At 42.2% G+C, this 21,467-nt stretch overlaps 1 protein-coding gene across 1 annotated transcript in view; it reads right to left on the bottom strand.

Moving 5' to 3' along the window:
- The window catches only part of FRMD3 (FERM domain containing 3), a 364,989-nt gene that overhangs the window by 157,286 nt on the left and 186,236 nt on the right, over window positions 1–21,467 (bottom strand). Inside the window, exon 2 of the mRNA XM_003407817.3 lies at window positions 14,585–14,689. Coding sequence (XP_003407865.1) covers window positions 14,585–14,689 — 105 coding nt within the window. The remainder of the gene's footprint in view (window positions 1–14,584; window positions 14,690–21,467) is intronic.

The raw sequence follows: 21,467 nt of genomic DNA, 5'->3' as shown, positions 1-21,467 counted from the left end.
GAGTCAATTCCAACTTACGGCGACCCTGCGTGTGTCAGAGTAGAAGTGGTGCTCCAGAGAGTTTTCAATGGCTGATTTTTCAGAAGTAAATTGTCAGGCCTTCCTTCCAAGGCATCTGTGGGTGGACTTCAACCATCAACCTTTCGGGTGCAGCGCATCAACCATTTGCACCACCCTCACGCTCCTCCAAAAACTGCTCTCCATGGTACTTAAAATTCTTCCCTTGGAGGTTTTTCCTTTTACCTTAAGCTTGGACCCTAAACCAAAACCCGCTGCCATCAAGTCAATTCTGACTCATAGCTACCCTACAGGACAAAGCAGAGCTGCCCTATAGAGTTTCCAAAGAGCACCTGGTAGATTTGAACTGTCAGCCTTTTGGTTAGCAGCCATAGCACTTAACCACTACACCACCAGGGTTTCTACAAAACCCTTGTGAGATGTCTCAGTTTAAGGGTTTTCAGTATTGTCAATCCAGCCTGACTATCCTTCAAGCCCTTTCTTAGAATAAATTTATTTTGTTTAAGAGCAGCTTGAAAAAAAATAAGGATAAGTAAGAGGAAACTACACCAAGGGGGTGGAAAGCAAAGAGGTTGCTACATTCCCTCAGCCCCGGTTTTCTGATCTGCAAACCTAGGAGCGTGGGAAGGGGGGCAGATCCCAAGGCCTCTCACGTTCCTTCAGTTCCAACATTCCACACTCTGAACCTGAAGAATGAGGACATCTCCAACAAATGTTCCTTTTTTCTTCATTTACTAGACCCAGCTGTACTTAGCCCCAAGAGATCATTCTTCATTACCTCATCATAGAAACGGTGCGTTTCTTTCCAACATTCTAATTTTGGCATGTTTGGGGAAACAGAAGGTGGGTGTGAGGTGGTGATTTGTGACTAGGTAGATTGATTTTTAATTTGGTAGCTGCTGAGACCAAGAAAAAAAAAATCCTTCCAAAAGTAAACAGTTTAAAATTTAGTTATCTTCAAATGTTTGGCTTCTGTTGAAATTGATTCTGCCTGTGATTACAGAATAAATTACACACCTCTCTGTTATCTTTCTCAAAACCCTTGGTGCCCTAAGCCAGAGTAATTTGTAACCCAGAGAAATGTGTTAAAGAACTAATGGGGCTTTTAAAAAGAACGAATGCACCTCCCCAAATAGAAGATTGTTTTTCTCCTCAGTAGTAACCAGATCCAAAATCTGATCAATTCCCATCATAGTCCTGAAAAGATGGCCCGATTCTCACATCCCAGCTAGACAAAGCCCCGGAGTGATTAAGGCTGCGCATTATATAACTAAGTTATGCCATTCCCAGGCCTTTTGGTCTCTGCTGGGGAAAAAAAAGAATGCCATCTGAATGAATGCAACTTAACAGTGTTCTGGATAACCAAGTTATAGGTGGTTGTTGTTGTCAGTCGCTGTTGGGTTGGCTCCAAGTCTTGGCAACCTCATGCACAATGGAACAAAATGCTACCCCGTCCTGGTCATTCCCATGATCAGCTGTGGATAAGACCCTTGTGGTCCACAGGGTTTGCATTGGCTGATTTTCAGAAGTAGATCACTAGGCCTTTCTTCCTAGTTTGTCTTAGTCTGGAAACTCCACTGAAACCTGTTTAGCATCAGAGCAACATGCAAGCCTCCACTGCCAGATGGGCGGTGGCTGGGCTTGTGGTGCACTGGCCGGGAATTGGACCCAGGTCTCCAGCGTAGAAGACAAGAAATCTACCACTGCCTCCTAAGTTATAGGTCAGCTCTGGTTCTTTAGCTACTAGTAACAGTGGTTTCCACTCCAGTCTCAATAAAATCTACAAAACAACAGCAACAAATCTGTGTATCAGGTACACACAAAAGCTATTTTCCATTTGGTAGTCGATCTGCATAAGAAAACGTCATTACTTTGGTGTGGTGATTTTCACTCCTTTAGCCATAACTGCTTTTGAATTCTAGGGTCTCCGCCAGGAGACAAAACACTGGAAGAATTATAGGAATGAGCAGGAAATCGAAGAAGGCATGAGCATCTGCTCAGCAACATCCATCCCCTTCAATAATTTCAGTGCTCTCTACCAGAGATTGGCAATTTTTTCTGTAAAAGACCAGCTAGTACATAATTTAGGCTTTGTGGGCCATATGCTCTCTGTCTAACTACTTAACCTGCCACTAGAGCATGAAAGCAGCCACAGGTAATAGGCAAATGGATCATTGCGGCTGTGTTCCAATAAAACTTTATTTACAAAAACAGATGATGGGCTGTCCCAACCCCTGTGTGCTGACCCCTGCTCTACACCCAAGAAATCCCTGATGTACACTTAAAGAACAAAAATGGTTGTATCTGAAAATGCAATAGGTTGTAAAAACATTAATTATTGTTTATTTCAAAGTACACTAGGGTACTAAGAGTCCCTGGGTGGTGCAAATAGTTAATGTTTGGCTTCTAACTGAAAGGCAAGAGGTTCAAGTCCACCCAGAGGCACCTCAGAAGAAAGGACTGGCAATCTACTTCTGAAAAATCAGCCACTGACAACGCTATGGAGCACATTCCTACTCTGACGCATGAGATTGCCATGACTCAGAGTCGGTGTCGACTGGACAGCAACTGGTTTGGCTTTTTAGGACACTAAAATGCAACCATAGGAAAATTATGGCATCCCATCAAGCTCGTTACAATGGGATGTATCACTGCACAACATCCGCTGTCATGCTGTATAAATTTAACAACATTGTCACCAAACTATCCTAAGGTCATAGATCTCCTAGTTGCCAGACTCATGGACCTTTTCAAACTCTTTAAAGGATGCAGCAATAAAAAGATAATACAGATTAACTCATTTAAACGATAACCTATGGCATGAGTACTATTAGTATCCCATTTTACAGATGAAGAAATTGAGGTGTAGAGAGGTTACGGAACCTTCTCAAAGTCAAACAACTAGCAAAGTGGCAGGGATGGGATCTAACACAGTCTTCCTGGTGCCAAAGCCTAGGCTCTTAGGCCCCGAGCAATGATGTCTTCTGATCCTCCTTCTTGATATTTGAAACTGGAGCCCATTCCCACTTATTAAATCTCCATCTACCCTTGCTTCTAGAATGTCTCTCTCTCCTCATCCATTTCTTTCTGCTCTGTCTGTTCCTTGTCAGTCCCCTCTGCTGGTTTCTTCTTCTGGACCACCCTTTAAAATATGGATGTTCCTTAGCGTTTAAATTCTCATCTCAGTCTATAATCCCTCCCTCAGCTCTGCAATCCATCCCCAGGGCTTTGAAGTAGTAAAGACCTCAGTGGCTTCGAAATCTCCAACTCTGGCCTAAACCTTTTTGTTTAGCTTCAGAACCATATTTTCAACTATACACTGAACAACTCCACCTCCACATCTCACAGGTATCCCAAACTCAACATGTCCAAAACTTACCACCCCTCCCTCAAAACCTGCTCTGTTTCTTATACAACCGATTTGATAAGTGGCTCCACTCATACTTGGAGCCCTGAGTGTCCATGTAAGACATCCAAATACCCTGCTGAGAAGCCACCTGGAGAGGCCCTGAAACTACCTGCAGAGGGAGAGGGGCCCCCAAGCCCCACCTTCCAGCCATCTCCACCAGGGTACCAGGCATATGAGTGAAGACGTCTTGGTCCAGCTGCCAGACTAGCTGCCAGCTGAATACCACTGAGTGACCCCAATCAACACCTCATGGAAGAGAAGAATCACCCAGCTGAGCCGTGACCAGATTTCTGACCCACAAAATCTTGAAATATAATGACTGTTGTTTTAAGTCACTAAGTTTTGGGGAGGCTTGTTACACAGCAATAAATAATCAGAACGTTGACTCCTCATTATTACGTTCCATGCGTATAATGCACAATTAGAATTGAACTTTGAAAGAAATCTGCCAGATTAGGAATGAAAAAGAATGGAAAACCAACTTCAAATTGGCACCTCCTAATGCACACTGGTTTTATTTCTCCAAATTATATATTATAGTTACATTCTAGTGTTCTTCCAGCTTGACTTAAAAGTTGCCTTTAAAGCTATTTAGAAAGTTTCGAACTTGCTGTCTCCCAGTCAGCTCTGATGTTCTTGCCTGCTGGAAGCCTCCAGCAAATGCTTTTCTCTCTAATGATCGCACTTAAACCTTACCTCCCTAATTAATTCCTGTCCCCATCTGAACCAAGCCCAGGCTGTTCCAACCACCGAGAGTAAACACTTCCTACCTGGGAGATCATCCTGTTTTTTCCTGACTCAAACAGGGATGAAATAACATTTTCCCAGCCCCACTTAGTCTTAAGACTGCCCTTTGGCCCAAACAAGATAAACAGTACATGCACTTGCTCCTCCTGCCACTGGAATTACGAAATCCTGGTTTGCTAAGTGACTTCTACATTATCGTTGTTGTTAGCTGCCACTAAGTAGGCCCCCAACTCATGGCGACCACATGCACAATGGAACAAAATGCTGCACCATTCCCATGACTGGTTGCAGATGAGACCATTGTTACCCAAAGGGTTTTCACTGGCTGATTTTCAGAAGTAGGTCACCAGGCCTTTCTTCCTAGCCTATCTTAGTCTGGAAACTCCACTGAAACCTGTTCAGCATCATAGCAGCACGCCAGCCTCCACTGACAGACGGGTGATGGCTGCACATGAGGTCCGTTGGCCAGGAATCAAAGTTGTTTCTCCCGCATGAAAGGCAAGAATTCTACCACTGAACCACCAGTGGCTCCATATCTTCTAGGCTGCAACCTATCTTTTAGCAGGCATCTCTTTCTCTTCCCAAGAGAAGACATCAGGTGTAGACAGAATCAGGTATCAGACAGTCATTATAGTTGGATTCCATGTTCTGCTTTCTGCTGAAAGAATCTGTCAGTACTAATACCTTGGACCATGACTGAAATGCTAGATAGTTGTTATGGGTTGAATTGTGTCGCCCAAAAGATATGTTGACGTTTCAATCCCCGTTACTTGTGAATGTGACCTTGTTTGGAGATACGGCCTTTGAAGATGCTATCACTTAAGCTAATATGAGGTCATAGCGGGGTAAGGTGAGTCCTGATCCAAGATGACTAGTGTCTTTATGAAAGAGAAGAGACGCAGAGAGACAGACAAGGGTAGGCGGTCTTGTGATGACGAAAGTAGAGTCAGAGTCATGCTGCAGCTTAAGCCAAGGAATTCCTGGGGCTACAAGAAACTGGGAGAGACAAGGACGGATCGTCCCCTAAAGCCTTCACAGAGAGCATGGCCCTGTTGACACCCAGATTTCGGATTCCTAGCCTCGAGAACTGCGAGGCAACAAATATCTGTTCTTATAAGCCGCCCAGTTACGGCAGCCCTAGGGAACTAATACAACAATGTATCCCATGTTTTAGCTGTTATGACAGTGCTGTCTTCCTTGTTGCTTTTGGGTCCAAAGTCCTTTCCCGCAAAGCCAACCTACTTGTTCCTACTCCCACCCACACATGCTCAAGCGGTCTTGAACGTTAAAAACTCCTGGTACTTTTTTTTTAAGAGGAATCATTCGGCAGACAAACCAATGACCAGTGATTTGACGCAGCAGAACAACAGAAAGGACTGCCCTAAATCTTAGGCACCACTCTCGTTTCCAGTGGCGAGCATCTGTGAAGCCATTTTCCCTGGGAGCAAGACTCAACACTCGAGCGGCAGGAGCAGCTTGTGGGACATAATGCTGTCTGGCTTCCTGGCACCATCCCCAGAGTGAAACCTCAAGCCATTGGGCCCGTTTTTTATTCCATTTCCCATCCTCCCCAAAGGCACTTGCTCTAACATACAGAAGGTCTTTTCCCATTATTAATAAAACTCCCTGATAGGGTCACTGGCTCTTTCTGGCTATCAGCATAAAACCTCAGGGCTGTAATTATATTCTTGGGTGTGCCAGGGTTCAACGTGCCCTTGCATTCATAATTTTGCAGCTCCTTCTCCAATCAGAAATCATATGAGTCCCCCTGGTGTCTGGTGGCCACAAAATGTCCTATCACAAGGAGATTGCCCCAGAGGTATGGATTTCCAAAGTGAATTCTTCTTTGTCTTGGGGCATGAATCAGAATGATCCTTAAGTTAGAGAAGTCAATGACCCTGAAGCTTAGAAATAGGGAAGTGAAAACCAAAAGCACTGTGTCCAATCGCCCTCCAGACTGTAAGCCAATCCTCTGCAAACAAGTCCCGGTATAATTTCCTTCTCTTGCCAGGCTGGGGGATGGGTTACTTCCTCAGCTCTAAGGCACTGCTAGTAACTTCCCTAGCTGAGTTTGGGAGGACAGGGGATTGAAGAACAAAATGGGAAATCCAGGACAATGGACATCTCAAACCATCACCACAGACACTAGAACTATGAAATCCAGCTAATTATTTCAAAAATTCATCTTTCCAAAGGAAAGTTACCCAAATACTTGGCAGAAGTGTTGGAAAGAATATGCTGGATTTAAGGGAAAAACAAAAAACCCTGACTTAGGTCAAACGCTACCTTCTTCTTCTGGATATAATTTCTTCCAAGACTGAGGACTTATAGTCCCAGCTTTCTCTATCAGTAAAATGGGGAGAATTCCAACTATCCTTCACTACCTTGGGGAGTGCCTTAGTTATCTAGTGCTGCTATAACAGAAGTACCACAAGCGGGTGGCTGTAATAAACAGAAATTTATTTTCTCACAGTCTAGGAGGCTAGAAGTCAGGGCGCCAGCTCCAGGTGAAGGCTTTCTCTCTCTGTCAGCCCTGGGGAAGGTCCTTGTCATCAATCTTTCCCAGGTCTAGGAGCTTCTCATCGCAGCAACCCCGGGTCCAGAGGATGCTCCATTCCTGGTGGTAATGAGGTCCCTGTTCCCTCTGCTCAAGTCTCTCTTTTATATTTCAAAAGAGATTGACTCAAGATACAACCTAATCCTAAAGATTGAGTCCTGCCTCATTAGCATAACTGCCTCTAATCCTACCTCATTAACATCATAGATGTTAGGATTTACAACACGTAGAGTAATTACAGATTACAAAATGGTAGACAACCACACAATACCAAGAATCATGGCCTACCCAAGTTGACACACATTTTTGGGGGATACAACTCAGTCCATAACAGGGAAGCAACTATGAGTATATGATTTTAGCAGAAGATGGATGTTGTGGAAACACAAGAGGATGTTTAATGATAAGTATTCAATTAATACTCTACATCAAATAAAAAATAAAAGAATACACACATGTTCATAACAGTGATGTTCACAATAGTCAAAAGGTGGAAATGAACCAAATGTCCACCAATGAATGAATAGGTAAACAAATTGTAGTATATACAAACAATGGGATATTACTCAGCCATAAAGAGAAATGAAGAACTCATTCATGCTATCGTTCAGATGAACACTATACCAACATTATACCAAGTGAAGGAGCCCAGACACAAAAGGTGACATACTGTATGATCCCATTTATATGAAATGTCCCTAATAGGCAAATCCATGAAGATAGAAAGCAAACTGGTGGTTTCCAGGGGCTGGAGGGAGAGAGAAATAGGTTTAACAGAAATAGGCTTAATGCGCACGAGTTTCCTTTTGAGTTGATGAAAATGTTTTGGAACTGGGTAGCGGTGTGAGAGTACTAAATGCCACTGAATTGTTCACTTTAAATTGGTTAATTTTGTGTTACGTGACTCTCATCTCACTAAAATTTAAATAATAATAATAATGGAAATTCTAGGCCCTTGCCATCAAAATAGCAAAAGATAGTCATCATTTACTGACTCAATCCTCACCACTTTCCGAGCATATGGGCATGAGACATCTTGTCAGACATATGGTGTTTCAAATGTAATAGTGCTAAATATTTAATATTGCACAATGGTTTACCGTAAATCAAGTTGTGACAAGTTGGAGGCAAACCACCAGCCCCCACAGCAGAGGTGAGTTCCACTTGAGCTTCTCCAAATAACTTGATTTGCTCTATATCCAAATAATTCATCAACTTTATTTTCCATTGAGGAAAAGTACAAGAGCTAGTTAAAAAAAAAAAAAAAAAACAATGCTAGTCAATGAAACTCTGCTTAAAACTCCCATACCAGCATGTCTTCATGCCTTTGAGTACATTTTTCAAACCATCTACGGCTCACTTTCTGCCTTTTCTCCCCGAAGATCACAATAATGGCTACCATGTCTTTGAAAGTTGTTATGAAATTTCTAGGTTTTAGAGGTGCTAATCACGACTATATTTTCTCATGCAACTGCCTTACCTAGACCTAGCCAATGCATAATAATTATAGTAACATCTAGTTATAATAATTATTTCATATTATCTATTATATAGTATTGTATAGTTGAACTGCCCCACAGGGTTTTCAAAGGCTATAAATCTTTAGGGAAGCAAACTGCCATCATTTTCTCCCAGGGAGCATCTGGTGGGTTCAAATCGCCGACCTCTCAGCAGCTGAGTGCTTAGCAACTGTACTACCAGAAGTTCTATATATAATATTATATAACAATACAATGTTATAATTATAATGAATTAAATCATGATGAAATTACAATTAAGAATACTATATGAATATTTTGTCAGTCAGGAAAGAGACTCAGAAAGGTTCAGTAACTTGGCCAAGACCACCAAAAAAAAACCAAGCCTGTTGCGGTCAAGTCCATTCCAACTCATAGCAACCCTATAGGACAGAGTAGAACTGCCCCACAGAGTGTCCAAGGAGCACCTGGTGGGTTCGAACTGCCATCCTTTTGGTTAGCAGCCATAGCTCTTAACCACTACACTACCAGGGTTTTCAGCCAAGACCGCACAGCTTACCAACCAGTGGAGATGGAATTTTTTTTTAATATTATAAAAATACAGATAACACAACATCTTTCACACATATAATTCAGTGGCACCAATTATATCAGTTGTGTTGCATAACCATCATCATTACTTGTCGCCAAATTTACAGAGATGGGATTTTTAATTCACATCTCGTGGAGTCCAAAGTCCATGCAGTTTTGTGCAGTGATTACTGCGCAGCTTACGTAGAGGCTACACTCATACTGTATCCTCAGAATTAAAAGGCTGTAATATTTTGACGAGACAGAGAAAAAATACAAATACGCAGACACGCCTCTAAGCAGTTTAGTGATTGAATCAGATAAGATAGTTTTATTTTGGGGTAGACCCCATTTTTTTCCTATAAACTACTGCCCAAGTGTAGACATTAAAAATTATGCTAAACCAAGTCAAATGTAAAGAACAGGGAAATATATCAATATGAAGGCTTCCATTTTTTATAATTAAAAAAATTAATTTTAGACCTCTAGAAAATTTGCAAAAATATCATAGTATATCCTTCACGTAGCTTTTCTTAATATGAATATCTTGTATGACCCACAGTACAATTGTCAAAACTAAGAAACTAATATTAGTACGATACCGTTAACTAAACTACAGACTTTATATAGAGTTCACTAGCTTTCTCACTAACATCTTTTTATCTGTTCCAGGTCAATTCAGGATCCCACATTGCATTTAGTCAATGCTCTCACCAGTGCGATAGGGTTCTTCAGTCTTTCGTTGCTTTTCACGGAGGCTTTTGAAGAATATTGGTAAGTTATTTTGGAGAAGAATTGATGCCTTTGACTTATAGCATTGGTGAAGAATATTGAATATACCATGGACTGCTACAAGAACAAACAAACCTGTCTTGGAAGAAGTACAGCCAGAATGTTCCTTAAAAGCAAGGATGGCGAGACTTCCTCTCACGTACTTTGGACACGTTATCAGGAGGGACCAGTCCTTAGAGAAGAACATCATGTTTGGTAAAGTAGAGGGTCAGCGAAAAAGAGGAAGGCCCTCAATGAGATGGACTGACACAGTGGCTGCAACAATGGGCTGAAACACAGCAACAATTCTGAGTATGGTGCAGGACTGGGCAGTGTTTCGTTCTGTTGTACACAGGGTGGCTACGAGTCGGAACCTACTCGACGGCAACTAACAACAATACCACCACTTTGGAGAATGTCCACTCTTGAGATTCATCTGATATTTTCTCAATATGTGACTAAAGTTGTGTATGTTTTGGCAAGTATATCTCAGAGGTGATACGCCCTTCTCAGCTTGTCATATCAGGGCTCATGATGCCAGTGTCTTTTTACTGGTGATATTGACCCTAATCACTTGGTTAAAGTGGTATTAAAGAGTTATTAATTTTCCCTTTGTAATTAAATATACACACATATATATATATATCTTGGGGGGGTTACTTTGAAACTATGCCAATATCTTGTTTCTCCTCAAACTTTTGCCTACCAATTTTAGCATTCATTCAATGGATCTTACCTGCAGCCTAATGGTGGTTTTCTATTTCCCTCATTTCCCTCTACATTTATGAACCGAAATTCTTCTGTAAAGAAGAGCTGTCCCTTATCCCTCTCTTATTTATTTATCCAAATATTTATATCAGTATAGACTCATGGATTGGGGATTTTTATTTTAGTCAATGGGCCGTAATCCAATACTATTGTTATTTCCATCATCCATCTATCAATTTGTTGCACTGTGATGCCTTGTATGTTGCTATGATGCTGGAAGCTATGCCACCAGTATATAAGTATCGGCAGGGTCGCCCATGGTGGACAGGTTTCAGCAGAGCTTCCATACTAAGACAGACTAGGAAAAAAGGCCTGGTGACCTACTTCTGAAAAGTAGCCAATGAAAACTTCAAGGATCACAGCAGAATATTGTCTGATACAGTGCTAGAAGATGAGCCTCTTAGGTTAGAAGGCATTCGAAACACAGTGGTAGCAACAATGGACTCAATCATCAATGATCATGAAGATGTCACAGGAAAAGATGTTACATTTGTTATACATGGGGTCACCATGAGTCAGAGATGACACAATGGCAACTAACAACAATTGTTACCTATTTTTGTTGCTCAAATTGTTCCAGTTTTGGACATTGGCAGCTTTTTCAGGTTCGCTCTGTATCTTTTCTAGTGCCCCCATCTGTTCGTTTTTTGCAATTTCCTTACTTTCTGGCACCTCAAGATACTCCAGGCTCACCTAGTAATTTCCCTACCCCAGCCCTAGAAATGATCACTTATGCAAGGGTCCCTTATTCTGTTTACTGGAGAATAGTATTTAGAAACCAAGTCCTCGGCATTGAGTTACTTGTTGCTAATGGGATGTTATTACTTCTAGGCCCTCTTAGTGGGCAGAACTTGAAAATATATGTGTATTTGCACTAACCTATGCATACATCCACCCAAAAACCCAGTGCCATACACACATATCTATATTTCCATATCTATCCGAATGTATATTTAAAAAAATAAGTTCATAATCATACCTCTATTCCCACCCTAGAGACTTCTCTTAAAATTTTATCCTTTATCTCCAATCACAGGATCAAGGGTAATGAAAAAGACTTTTGCATTTAAGCAGTTTCCAGCTATTATCCAGCCAGGGGTCAGCAAACTACAGTCCATAAAGCAATTCTGGCCCGCTGCCTATTCTTTTGTTGATAAAGTTTTATTGGAACACAGCACATCGACTAATTTATGTATTGGCTGTGGTCACTGTCTTAATTATCCAGTGCTGCTATAACAGAAATACCACAAGTGGATGGCTTTGACAAACAGAAGTTTATTCTCTGATGGTTTAGGAGGCTTGAAGTCTGAATTAAAGGTGCTAGCTCTAGGTGAAGGTTTTCTCTGTCAGCTCCGGGGGAAGGTCCTTGTCTCCTTTCAACATCTGTGGGCCCAGCTTTCCTTGGAAATCTCCATGCATCTTGGCATCAATCGTCCCCTGGGTCTAGGAAGTTCTTAGCACAGACACCCCGGGTCCAAAGGGTGTGCTCCACTCCCAGCTCTTCTTTTTTGGTAGTAGTATATCCTTCCCTTTCTGTTCGCTTCTCTCTCTTTTTATATCTTGTAAGATAAAAAGTGATACAGAGTACACCTCCGAGAAACTTCCCTTACATTAGATCAGTCCTGTGACCTGAGTCAGGATGTTATATCTCATCATAATCCCCATTAACATGACCTAATCCTGCCTCATTTTTAATCCTGCCTCATTAACATAACCGATAGCTCACTCCCAAATGGGACCATAACCACAGGCATAGAGGCTAGGATTTACAACACATCACAAAATGGAGGATAATCAGATCACAAAATGGAGGACAACCACACAATAGTGGGAATCATGGCCTAGCCAAGCTGACACATATTTTGGCGGACACAATTCAATTCATGACAATCACTTTCTGCTAGAACAGTGGAGTTGAGTAATGAAGATAGAAACTGTGTAACCCACAAAGCTGAAAATATTTACTTCCTGACCTTATACAGAAAAAAAAATTTACAGACCCCTGGTCTAGGCTATGTTTCAGGTTTTCATTTGGGAGATAAGATGAAAAGAATGTGGGTTCAAATCCCATCTCCAACAGTTACTAACCATGTGGCCACAGGCAATCACGGACCCTCTCTGTGGCTCAGTTTTCCCCTTCCTGCAGCTTTTTGTGAGGACTAGAAATAATATGAGTAAAATTCCTGGCACGTGGTAGATGTTCAAGTAATAGTAGCTAGTATACTTTCTGAAGGCTGGTTGTTTGGAATTTGGAATGAAATTTTGCATAGAAATGACTTATCTTCAGTGGTGCTCAGATGACTAACCTTGTCCACACAGTCTATTTAGTCCATAGTGACTCTGAACCCTCATCCTGAGCTCAGCTTCTCACTCCATCACTTACTACTTGTGGGACCTTGGTAGCAACTTCCTTGAACCTGTTTCATAGGTTTTAGGAAGTTATATCCATTAATGTCTCTATGTCATGGTCCCCAACACTGATCATAAGACCAAAGAAATGGCTGCATCAAAATTAGAGTAAAAATGTGTTAAAATACATGTTGCTGGGCCCTAACCCAGGAACTCTGATTCAGGAGGTGTAGAACAGGGTCCACATTAAGGATCTGTAACAAGCACTTGAGGTGATTTTTGTGCAGGGCCAGGTCTGGAAGCCACTGTTGTGTGTGTGGATTAAATGCCACACAAATCCCTGTCATCATGTTAGCCCTATGTCCTCACCACTCCTGCTGCCTTCCTCTTACTCAGGTCAGTGTTGAAAGGGCTTCTGCAAGTGCTTCACCAAACCACTGTCAAATCAATTTCAATTCACGGTGACCCCATGTGAGTCAGAGTAGAACTGTGATCCATAGGGTTTTCAGTGGCTGTGACCTTTCAGAAGTATACGACCAGGCCTTTCTTCCAAGGCACCTCTGGGTGGACTCAAACTGCCAGCCTTTCATTTAGTAGCAAGTAGCCATTTGCGCTACCCAGGCAGCCTCTGCAAGTGCCATAAAAAAAAAATAGGCATCCAAAAACTCCCTCCCCTAAACCATTTTATTTTATACCTTCGTAGGAGCTTGGGTCCCATAGGACTCCAAGAGCTAAGTAAGATTCTCAGTGTTTCAGAAGAAAATCCAACTTATTCCTTAAACATTCTCTTTCTTTATAAAAATCCCTTCTGTCAGCCTCTCCTCATAGTTTCGGGTCAATAAATACTAAATGAGGAGCCAGATGGGAGTGTGGGGAGGGGAGAGGGTATAGGAAGATGACCAGGGACACTGGGAGGATAACAGCAAATTAAAGAAGGCAGGGAAAAGATGGCCCCCATCCTCAGACACCCCTTCTCATACTGGCCTTCTTGTGCAAACAAGTACAGGGCACCCTAGCCCACAGCTGGGACCCACAGTAGGGTTGCAGGAATGGGAAACCTCAGTAGCAGAAGCTGGGATGAAGATTCTGAGGGATGTGATGGACAAACATCACTGTGAGTCCAGCATATGCTGGAACACACTGGGCTGCTACACCAGCCCAAAGGACAAGATTCCCATTCACCCTTACATCCAACAGGTACCAGAGAGGGCAGGTGTGTCCAGGAGCAGGAATACAATGGGGGCTGCCAAATGTAGTGACACCGAAGGAACAGCTTCAGAAGTGACAACCCTTCACCTACCAATAGCTTTGTTTTTAACTGAGTTGAAATGCCATAACATAAAATTAACCGTGATGAAGTGTACATTCAGTGGCATTTATTACATTCACAATGCTAAGCAACCACCACTTATATCAAGCTCCAAACATTTTCATCACTCCAGAAGAAAACCTGTACCCATAAAGCAATCACTCCTCATTCTCCCGTTGAGTTGATGCCAACTCTTGGTGACCTTAATAGCTTTTTATATTGAGAGGGTATAGTTTTCTCTATAATGAGATTTTATGTAGTCACTATTAGTATGAATATTTAATATTTTATGTAGTCACTATTAATACTGCAGTCACTATTAACTCTAGGTTCAAAGAGTATAGGAAACTTCTCACTTCCAATCAGCTGAAAGCAGCTTTCTGAAAAAGGCCTAAGGTAAGTGCTTCCTTATCCTGTCCCACCCAGTCCAGTAGAGCCAGCGCCACTTTCACTCACAGACCCACAAGACAGTTGGTTTCATGTGGAGAAAATGAGGCCAATAATCAATGAGAACAAGAGTGTGCTGCGAGGGCTCTGAGAGCAATCCCTGTGGTGCCCACAGCCTGGGTCACTACCTAAAAACAGGATAGACAGAGGTGGAACCTTACCCGCTGCTTCTCTGGGTCTACATAGCGAATGCCAAAGTAGTCCTTCTCCAGCAGGCTGTAGTAGTTGCAGATGTGGTCAATGAGAAACTGCCCTTTGGTCTCCCTCTGCAAAGGATGCATACAGAAGTTTTAGCCAGAGCTCATTTTGCACATTCACATCTAACTCAGGCCTTGCTCATCCCCATGCCATTGCTTAGAATAAGCAACACGCTCATCTCAGTCCCTGAAGCAGTGGCTTCCAAACACTTTAACCATGATCCACCGTGAGAAATATATTTCACACATTGTGATACAAACACACACACACACACATATTTTAAGCTAAAGGAACACCAAAAAAAGAAACCAAAGGAACACGAAACAGTACCCTGAAGAGCTACAAGACACTACACCCACTCCTCATTTATCAACATGGTCAGGTTCCAAAGGCCAGGTCACTATGCGAAAATCAGCATTATGCAAAAATGGAGGATGATCACATCAGATCACAAAATGCAGGATGACTACATCATTACATAACTGCCAGATTACATCATAACATAACTGCCAAATCACTGAGTATCATGGCCCAGCCAAGCTGACACACAACCTTAATCATCACAGCCAGCATTACTTTTACCTTGCACCCTGATGTTTGTTATTGCCAGACGTACATTCTTAATGCACAAAATAGTCAGATAGTAGTTTTTTACTATTGTTGTAAATGCAAAATGTCAGATAATGAGATAGTCATAAGTGAGTAGTAGGCGTAATATGCAGGAGAAAGATGTGGCGGTCTGCTTCCATAAAGATTACAGCCTCGGAAACTGTATAGGGCAGTTGTACTCTGTCCTATAGGGTCACTAGGAGTCAGAATTGACTCAACGATGGTGGGTTTTGGTTTTTTAGTTACAATATGTTCTCTTTTGCTGTATCACATAGCATTTAATTTTTTTTAAGTCCTATTCCTGACTCAGAACACTGATTTCTTAACTCATTAACTGATCAAGACCCGTAGTGTACAAAACAAAAACCCTAATCGAAATGGCAAACGCTCGTGTAACACGTACAATGCACCTGACCCCTTGTTCTAATCATTTTGCAGGTATGAAATCATTCAGTCCTCACAACAAACCAATAAGGAAGGTCCCCATTTCATATATGAGGAAACTGAGGCACACAGAGGGCCAGTGAATTGACCAAAGTCATATAACCTGTATGCCAGGATTTGATCCATGCAATCTGGCTCCAGAACCTGAGCACAAACCACTACACATGGCCACGTATTTGTGAGTCCATCACCACTCTACTAGAAGGCAAGGTCAGTTGATGTGGCAATGCAATGAATAGTTTCTGAACACCCTGATTCCCTATCAGAAACGATTGAAATTAGCTTCACTGGGTTCCAAGACCCCTGTATCACATCCATAAATCAATGCAGAAAGGTCCTGTGCGAGACTGGGGAGAGCCCAGACAGGCTACTATGATCGTGGGCATACTCTCTGGCTGTTTCCACATCAGTACAATGAGATGGTTGGACTAGATAGATTATTCCTAAGGTCTTAAAATTCCACATGACAGTAGTGTAGGCCAAATCTGATGAAGAGGAAAACCATTACAATAAAACCCTCTTAATAGCAGACACTTGCAAGCCCTCATCAAGATATTTGATAAGACTAAGATTTTGAACAGAGCAGGATTATTCTGCTTCACTCAAAGTTGCTGACAGGCCCAGAGAATGCCTTAGGAATGGAATGCAACTTATAAAAATAAATAAAGATAATAGAAACATTAAGTGATCTACTCTTCCAATCCAATAAAAATAATTTTGGAAGATGAGCTTGCTCTATGTTACTTCATTATCTTTTCATTAAAAACTACAATGGTTGGCTTGGGGAGTTGGATAAAAAAGCCTCTCTGTCCTGGGAGACATGGAATTAAATGAAGGACTGGAGCTTGTGAGCTCATATTGTTGTGTGAAGCCTCAATTTTCCTGAAATCACAGTCAAGTTAATTTTTTTTTTTGTGTGGTGGGTAAGTGTACATACAACAAAACGTTTTTTTTATTTCAACACTTTTTTACATGCACAATTCAGTAACATTAATTATACTCATTATGTTGTACAACCATCACCACCACTACTTGTTTTGAATGAACTGCAAGTCTTCACTTCCTTTCTAAGGGAAACTATCTTATCTAGCTCAAAACATACCACACACCAAAATGGATTTTGTTTTTAAATTCCTGTAATTGTTTTTAACCCAGGAGGATCAAATGATAAGCTAGGCCTGATGACCACTGAGCCCCAAAACCCAGAATACATCAGTTTCTTGTACAGATTTTACTCTATAATTTGTTGTTGTTGTTGTTGTTGTTGTTGCTAGATGCTTCCGAGTCAGTTCCGGCTCACAGCAGCCCTACGTAAAACAGAACGAAAATACTGCCTGGCCCTGAGCCATCCTCACAATCAACTCTATAATCTACTCCTCTTAAAAAGACAGCTATGGAGGCGGGGCCAAGACAGCACAGTAGTCAGACGCTTTCTGTGGTTCCTCTTAAACAAAGACCCAAAGAAACAAGCGACTGGATTATATATGACAATCTAGGAGCCCTGAACATGAAAGACAAAGCTGAGGAGTTGGACTGAGCAGCAGAGGGAGGGAGAGACAGTTCAGAAACAGCAAAGACTTGCCGGGCCTGACCTGGCCAGCACCCTGCAGGCTGGATTGGCTGGTGCACGTGGGCTGAGGCAAGCATTAGTGCACAGGACGTGTTTTTTAAACCAGGAGAAACTGAGTGGCAAGGAGTCTGCTCAAGCCTCTGGAATCAGGGAGAAGAGGCATGAAATCTTCAAAAGCTAAGTGTGGGCATTTAACCTACTGCGTGGGATCAAACAAACCCTTCCTCCCTCTGGGAAGTACCTCTCTCCCATTTACCCAACCCTCTTGGCTCTGCATCGGTCACAGTCTGGGTTCAGAGATTACCGTACACCCTGAGCCAGAAGAGGAACCCATCACACACTCCGAGCCATTCTCCTGGCTTTGGAGAGAGAACAAATTAACAAACAGGAAAAAATAATCTGCCAGCTCCCCTCGAGCTAGGAACTCAGGGCAGGCAGAGCTCCTTTGCCTAGGCACAGGCAGAAGGGGTCCATGGACTTTGAATGTCTTTCACCCCTACCTAGACCAGTGTGGGCCCATTTCAACAGCATAGGCCCTCATTAGCATAGTACTACAGGGTGTATACCTGAAGCCTATTTTCAACTGGGACAGCTAACAGGGAGTGGCAGATTCATGACATTTGATACTGCCCTGCCCATTAAGAAGGGTCCTCACCTACCCACATCGGGGACCTGAGGACTGGTGGCTCCACATACTCCACCTAGCCACCCAAGACAGGGGTCCAAGTATAAGCGATGCCTCCCAGTACTTACAACCAACAGCATTGGGTGCCCAAAGTCCGGCTGCAAAACCCACCCACCTATGCAATCTAAGGAAGAGGGACACACCTTCCACCCAGGCAGTTAGGGGCAGCCGTCAGCCTCCAACCTTGCTCAGCCCATAATGCCCTACTGCAGCCAGTTACCTGTGCATACTCCAATCACCCCTACGTAGCCCTGCCCATATAGGACTGTAGGTGAGAGCCTGCATCACACACCAGGGGACCAATGACCTGAACACCTGAGCAGAACCCACCCAAGAAAAATAAAAGGACTCCTGGGCTCACATACCAAATAACAGCTCTAACTACCTGGTGACAAGATGTGAGAGCTTCAAATACACCAATAATCAAAGTAGCTCACATGACCAGTCTATTTGGGTATATCAAAACAAAACAAGAAGCTAGGACACAGTAAGCAAACTTAAAATAAATATAATAACTTACTGATGGCTCAGAGACAACAATGAATGTCAAATCATATAAAGAGGCAGACCAAGACGGCTTCAGCAAGAAACCAAAACAAAGAGTTAACAAACCTCCCAGAGGAAGAGAAAGTCTTGGAATTACCAGAGGTAGAATTCAAGATTGATATACAAAGCTCTTCAACAGATCAGGAAGGAGATCAGGCAAAATGCAGACCAAGCCAAGGAACACACAGACAAAGCAATAGAGAAAATTAAGAAGGTTATACAAGAGCATAAGGACAAATTTAACAGGCTGCAAGAATCCTTAGAAAGACATCCAACAGAAATCAAAAAAATTAGCAAGATTTCAGAATTAGACAACTCAATAGAAAGCCATAGGAACAGAATTGAGGCAGTGGAAGTCAGAATTAGTGAGATTGAAGATAAAGCACTTGACACCAATGTATTTGAGGAAAAATCAGATAAAGAATTTTTTTAAATGAAGAAACCCTAAAAATTATGTGGGACTCTATCTTACAAGTGATTGCAGTACCAGAACAGAGGGGGATAATAGAAAATACAGAGAGAATTGCTGAAGATTCCTTGCCAGAAAACTTCCCTGATACCATGAAAGACAAGAAGATATCTATCCAAGAAGCCCATCGAACCCCACAAAGAAATCTACCCCAAAAGAAAGTCACTAAGACATAATCAAACTTGCCAATACCAAAGATAAAGAAAGAGTGTTAAGAGCGGCTAAGGATGAACAAAAAGTCATCTACAAAAAAAATCAATAAGGCTAAGCTTGGACTACTCAGCTGAAACCATGCAGGCAAGAAGGCAAAGACATGACATATGTAAAGCCTTGAAGGAAGGAAATTGCCAACCAAGAATTATATAACCAGCAAAACTGTCTCTCAAATATCAGGGCAAAATTAGGGCATTTCCAGACAAAACGGATTTAAGAGAATTTGTAAAAACCAAACCAAAATTATAAGAAATACTAAAGGGAGCCCTCTGTTAGAAAATCAATAACATCAGATTACAACCCAAGACTAGAACACAGGGCAGAACAACCAGATATCAATCCAGATAGGGAAGTCACAAAAATAAATCACAGATAAAACACTGAAAATAGAAAAAAAAGGGATGTCAATATGTAAAAGATGACAACACTAAAGCAAAAAAGAGGACTAAATAATGGAGTCATAGAACTTTCATATGGAGAGGAAGTCAAGGCAATATCAAGAAATAAAAGATTGGTTTAAACTTAGAAAAATAGAGGTAAATATTAAGGTAACCACAAAGGAAACTAACGATCCTACACATCAAAATAAAAAAAACAGAAAAACATAGACTCAGCAAATATAAAATCAACAACAATGAAAACACAAAAAGAAACACAACTCAGCACAGAAAATTAAGTGGAACAAACTGTCAACAACAAACAAAAAAAAAGACATCAAAATAACAGCACTAAACCCATAAACCTATCAGTAATTATACTGAATGTGAATGGACTAAATGCACCAATAAAGAGACAAAGAGTGGCAGAATGGATTAAAAAAACACAGTCCAGATATACACTACCTACAAGAAATACACCTTAGACTCAAAGACACAAACAAACTAAAACTCAAAGCATGGGAAAATATTTATCAAGCAAATAACAATCAAAAAAGGAGTGGCGGTATTAATCTCCAACAAAATAGACTGTCATCGATTGAATTATGTCCCCCCAAGAACGTGTATCAGTTGGGCTGGGCCATGATTCCAGGTATTGTGTGATTTTCCTGTATGTTCCAAACCCTGCCTCTATGATGTTAATGAGGGAGGATGGGCAGCAGTTGTGTTAGTGTGGCAGGACTCAACCTACTGGGTTGAGGCAATCTCTTGAGATATAAAAAATAGAAGCAAGCAGAGAGACGGGGGGCCTCATACCACCAGGAAAGCAGTGCCAAGAGCAGTGCTCATCCTTTGGACTTGGGTCCCTGCACAGAGAAGCTCCTCGTCTGGGGGAAGATTGATGAGAAGGCCGACAGAGAGAGAAAACCTTTCCTTGGAGCTGACACCCTGAATTTGGATTTTAGCCTACTTTACTTTTTTTTTTTTTTTTTTTACTATGAGAAAACAAACTCTTTGTTACAACCATCCACTTGCGGTACTTCTGTTATAGCAGCACTAGATGACAAAACACAGAATTTGGTACTGAGACAGTGGAGTTCTGCACTAACAGACACCTAACATGTGGAAGCGGTTTCTAAACTGTGAATGGATAGAGGAGCAGCGGTGACAGAGGGCCAGCAGCAGCAGAGAACTGGCAGCAATAGAGAACCTGCAGCTGCAGAGAACCAGCAGCAGGAGAACAAGGAGACTACCGCCAGACAGCCCTGGAGCTGACCCAAGGAGCAAAATAACTGAGTACCTATGTGCAGGAGGCTTCCAGGCGGAGTTGGGTGCTTCCGGGCACTTATCAGTGGAGCTAGGCTTGCGGACCCACAGAGCAAGAAAGCTGGGTGCCTGTGCACAGCAGGCTTCCTGGCTGACTGGGGTGCCTCCAGGCACTTATCAGTGGAGCTACAAAGATTTGGAACACTTGACCCAGCAAGGCAGATGCAGGCCTGAAGCCCAAGGAGCCAAGAGGCCAAGGAACCAGGAAGCAGAAGCTGAAAACACAACACAAGAACCTGAACTGCCTCAGTCTCAAAAGGTATGGCCATGACCTCAGGCCATGGCCTCTGGTGTTTCTAAGGGTGAAGTCGCCACTCAGATGGACTAGGAGAATGTTATGCCTAAAGCTGAGGGAACAGAGTTGCTGTCCCAGTGGGCCTGGAAGGTGGAGTTGAAGACCAGGAACAAGGGGCCTCCACTCAAAAACCAGAAAGTGTGGCCAATACGTAGAGTCTGGGCGGCAGGGCCATTGTGGAAACTGTCTCAGAGAACAGGCGATTATTTTCAAAGCTTTGAGACCTAATGTAATCTGTTCGGCTGACTTACTTGGTGCCTGTTATGCCTTTTCCTCCAGTTTCTCCCATTTGAAATGGAAATGTCTACCTTG

This window comes from Loxodonta africana, chromosome 9 (assembly GCF_030014295.1).
Source record: "Loxodonta africana isolate mLoxAfr1 chromosome 9, mLoxAfr1.hap2, whole genome shotgun sequence".
Taxonomy (NCBI): Eukaryota; Metazoa; Chordata; class Mammalia; order Proboscidea; family Elephantidae; genus Loxodonta; species Loxodonta africana.
The sequence above is the reverse complement of the archived record's forward strand: the minus strand, read 5'-3'. Positions and strand labels throughout refer to the sequence as shown.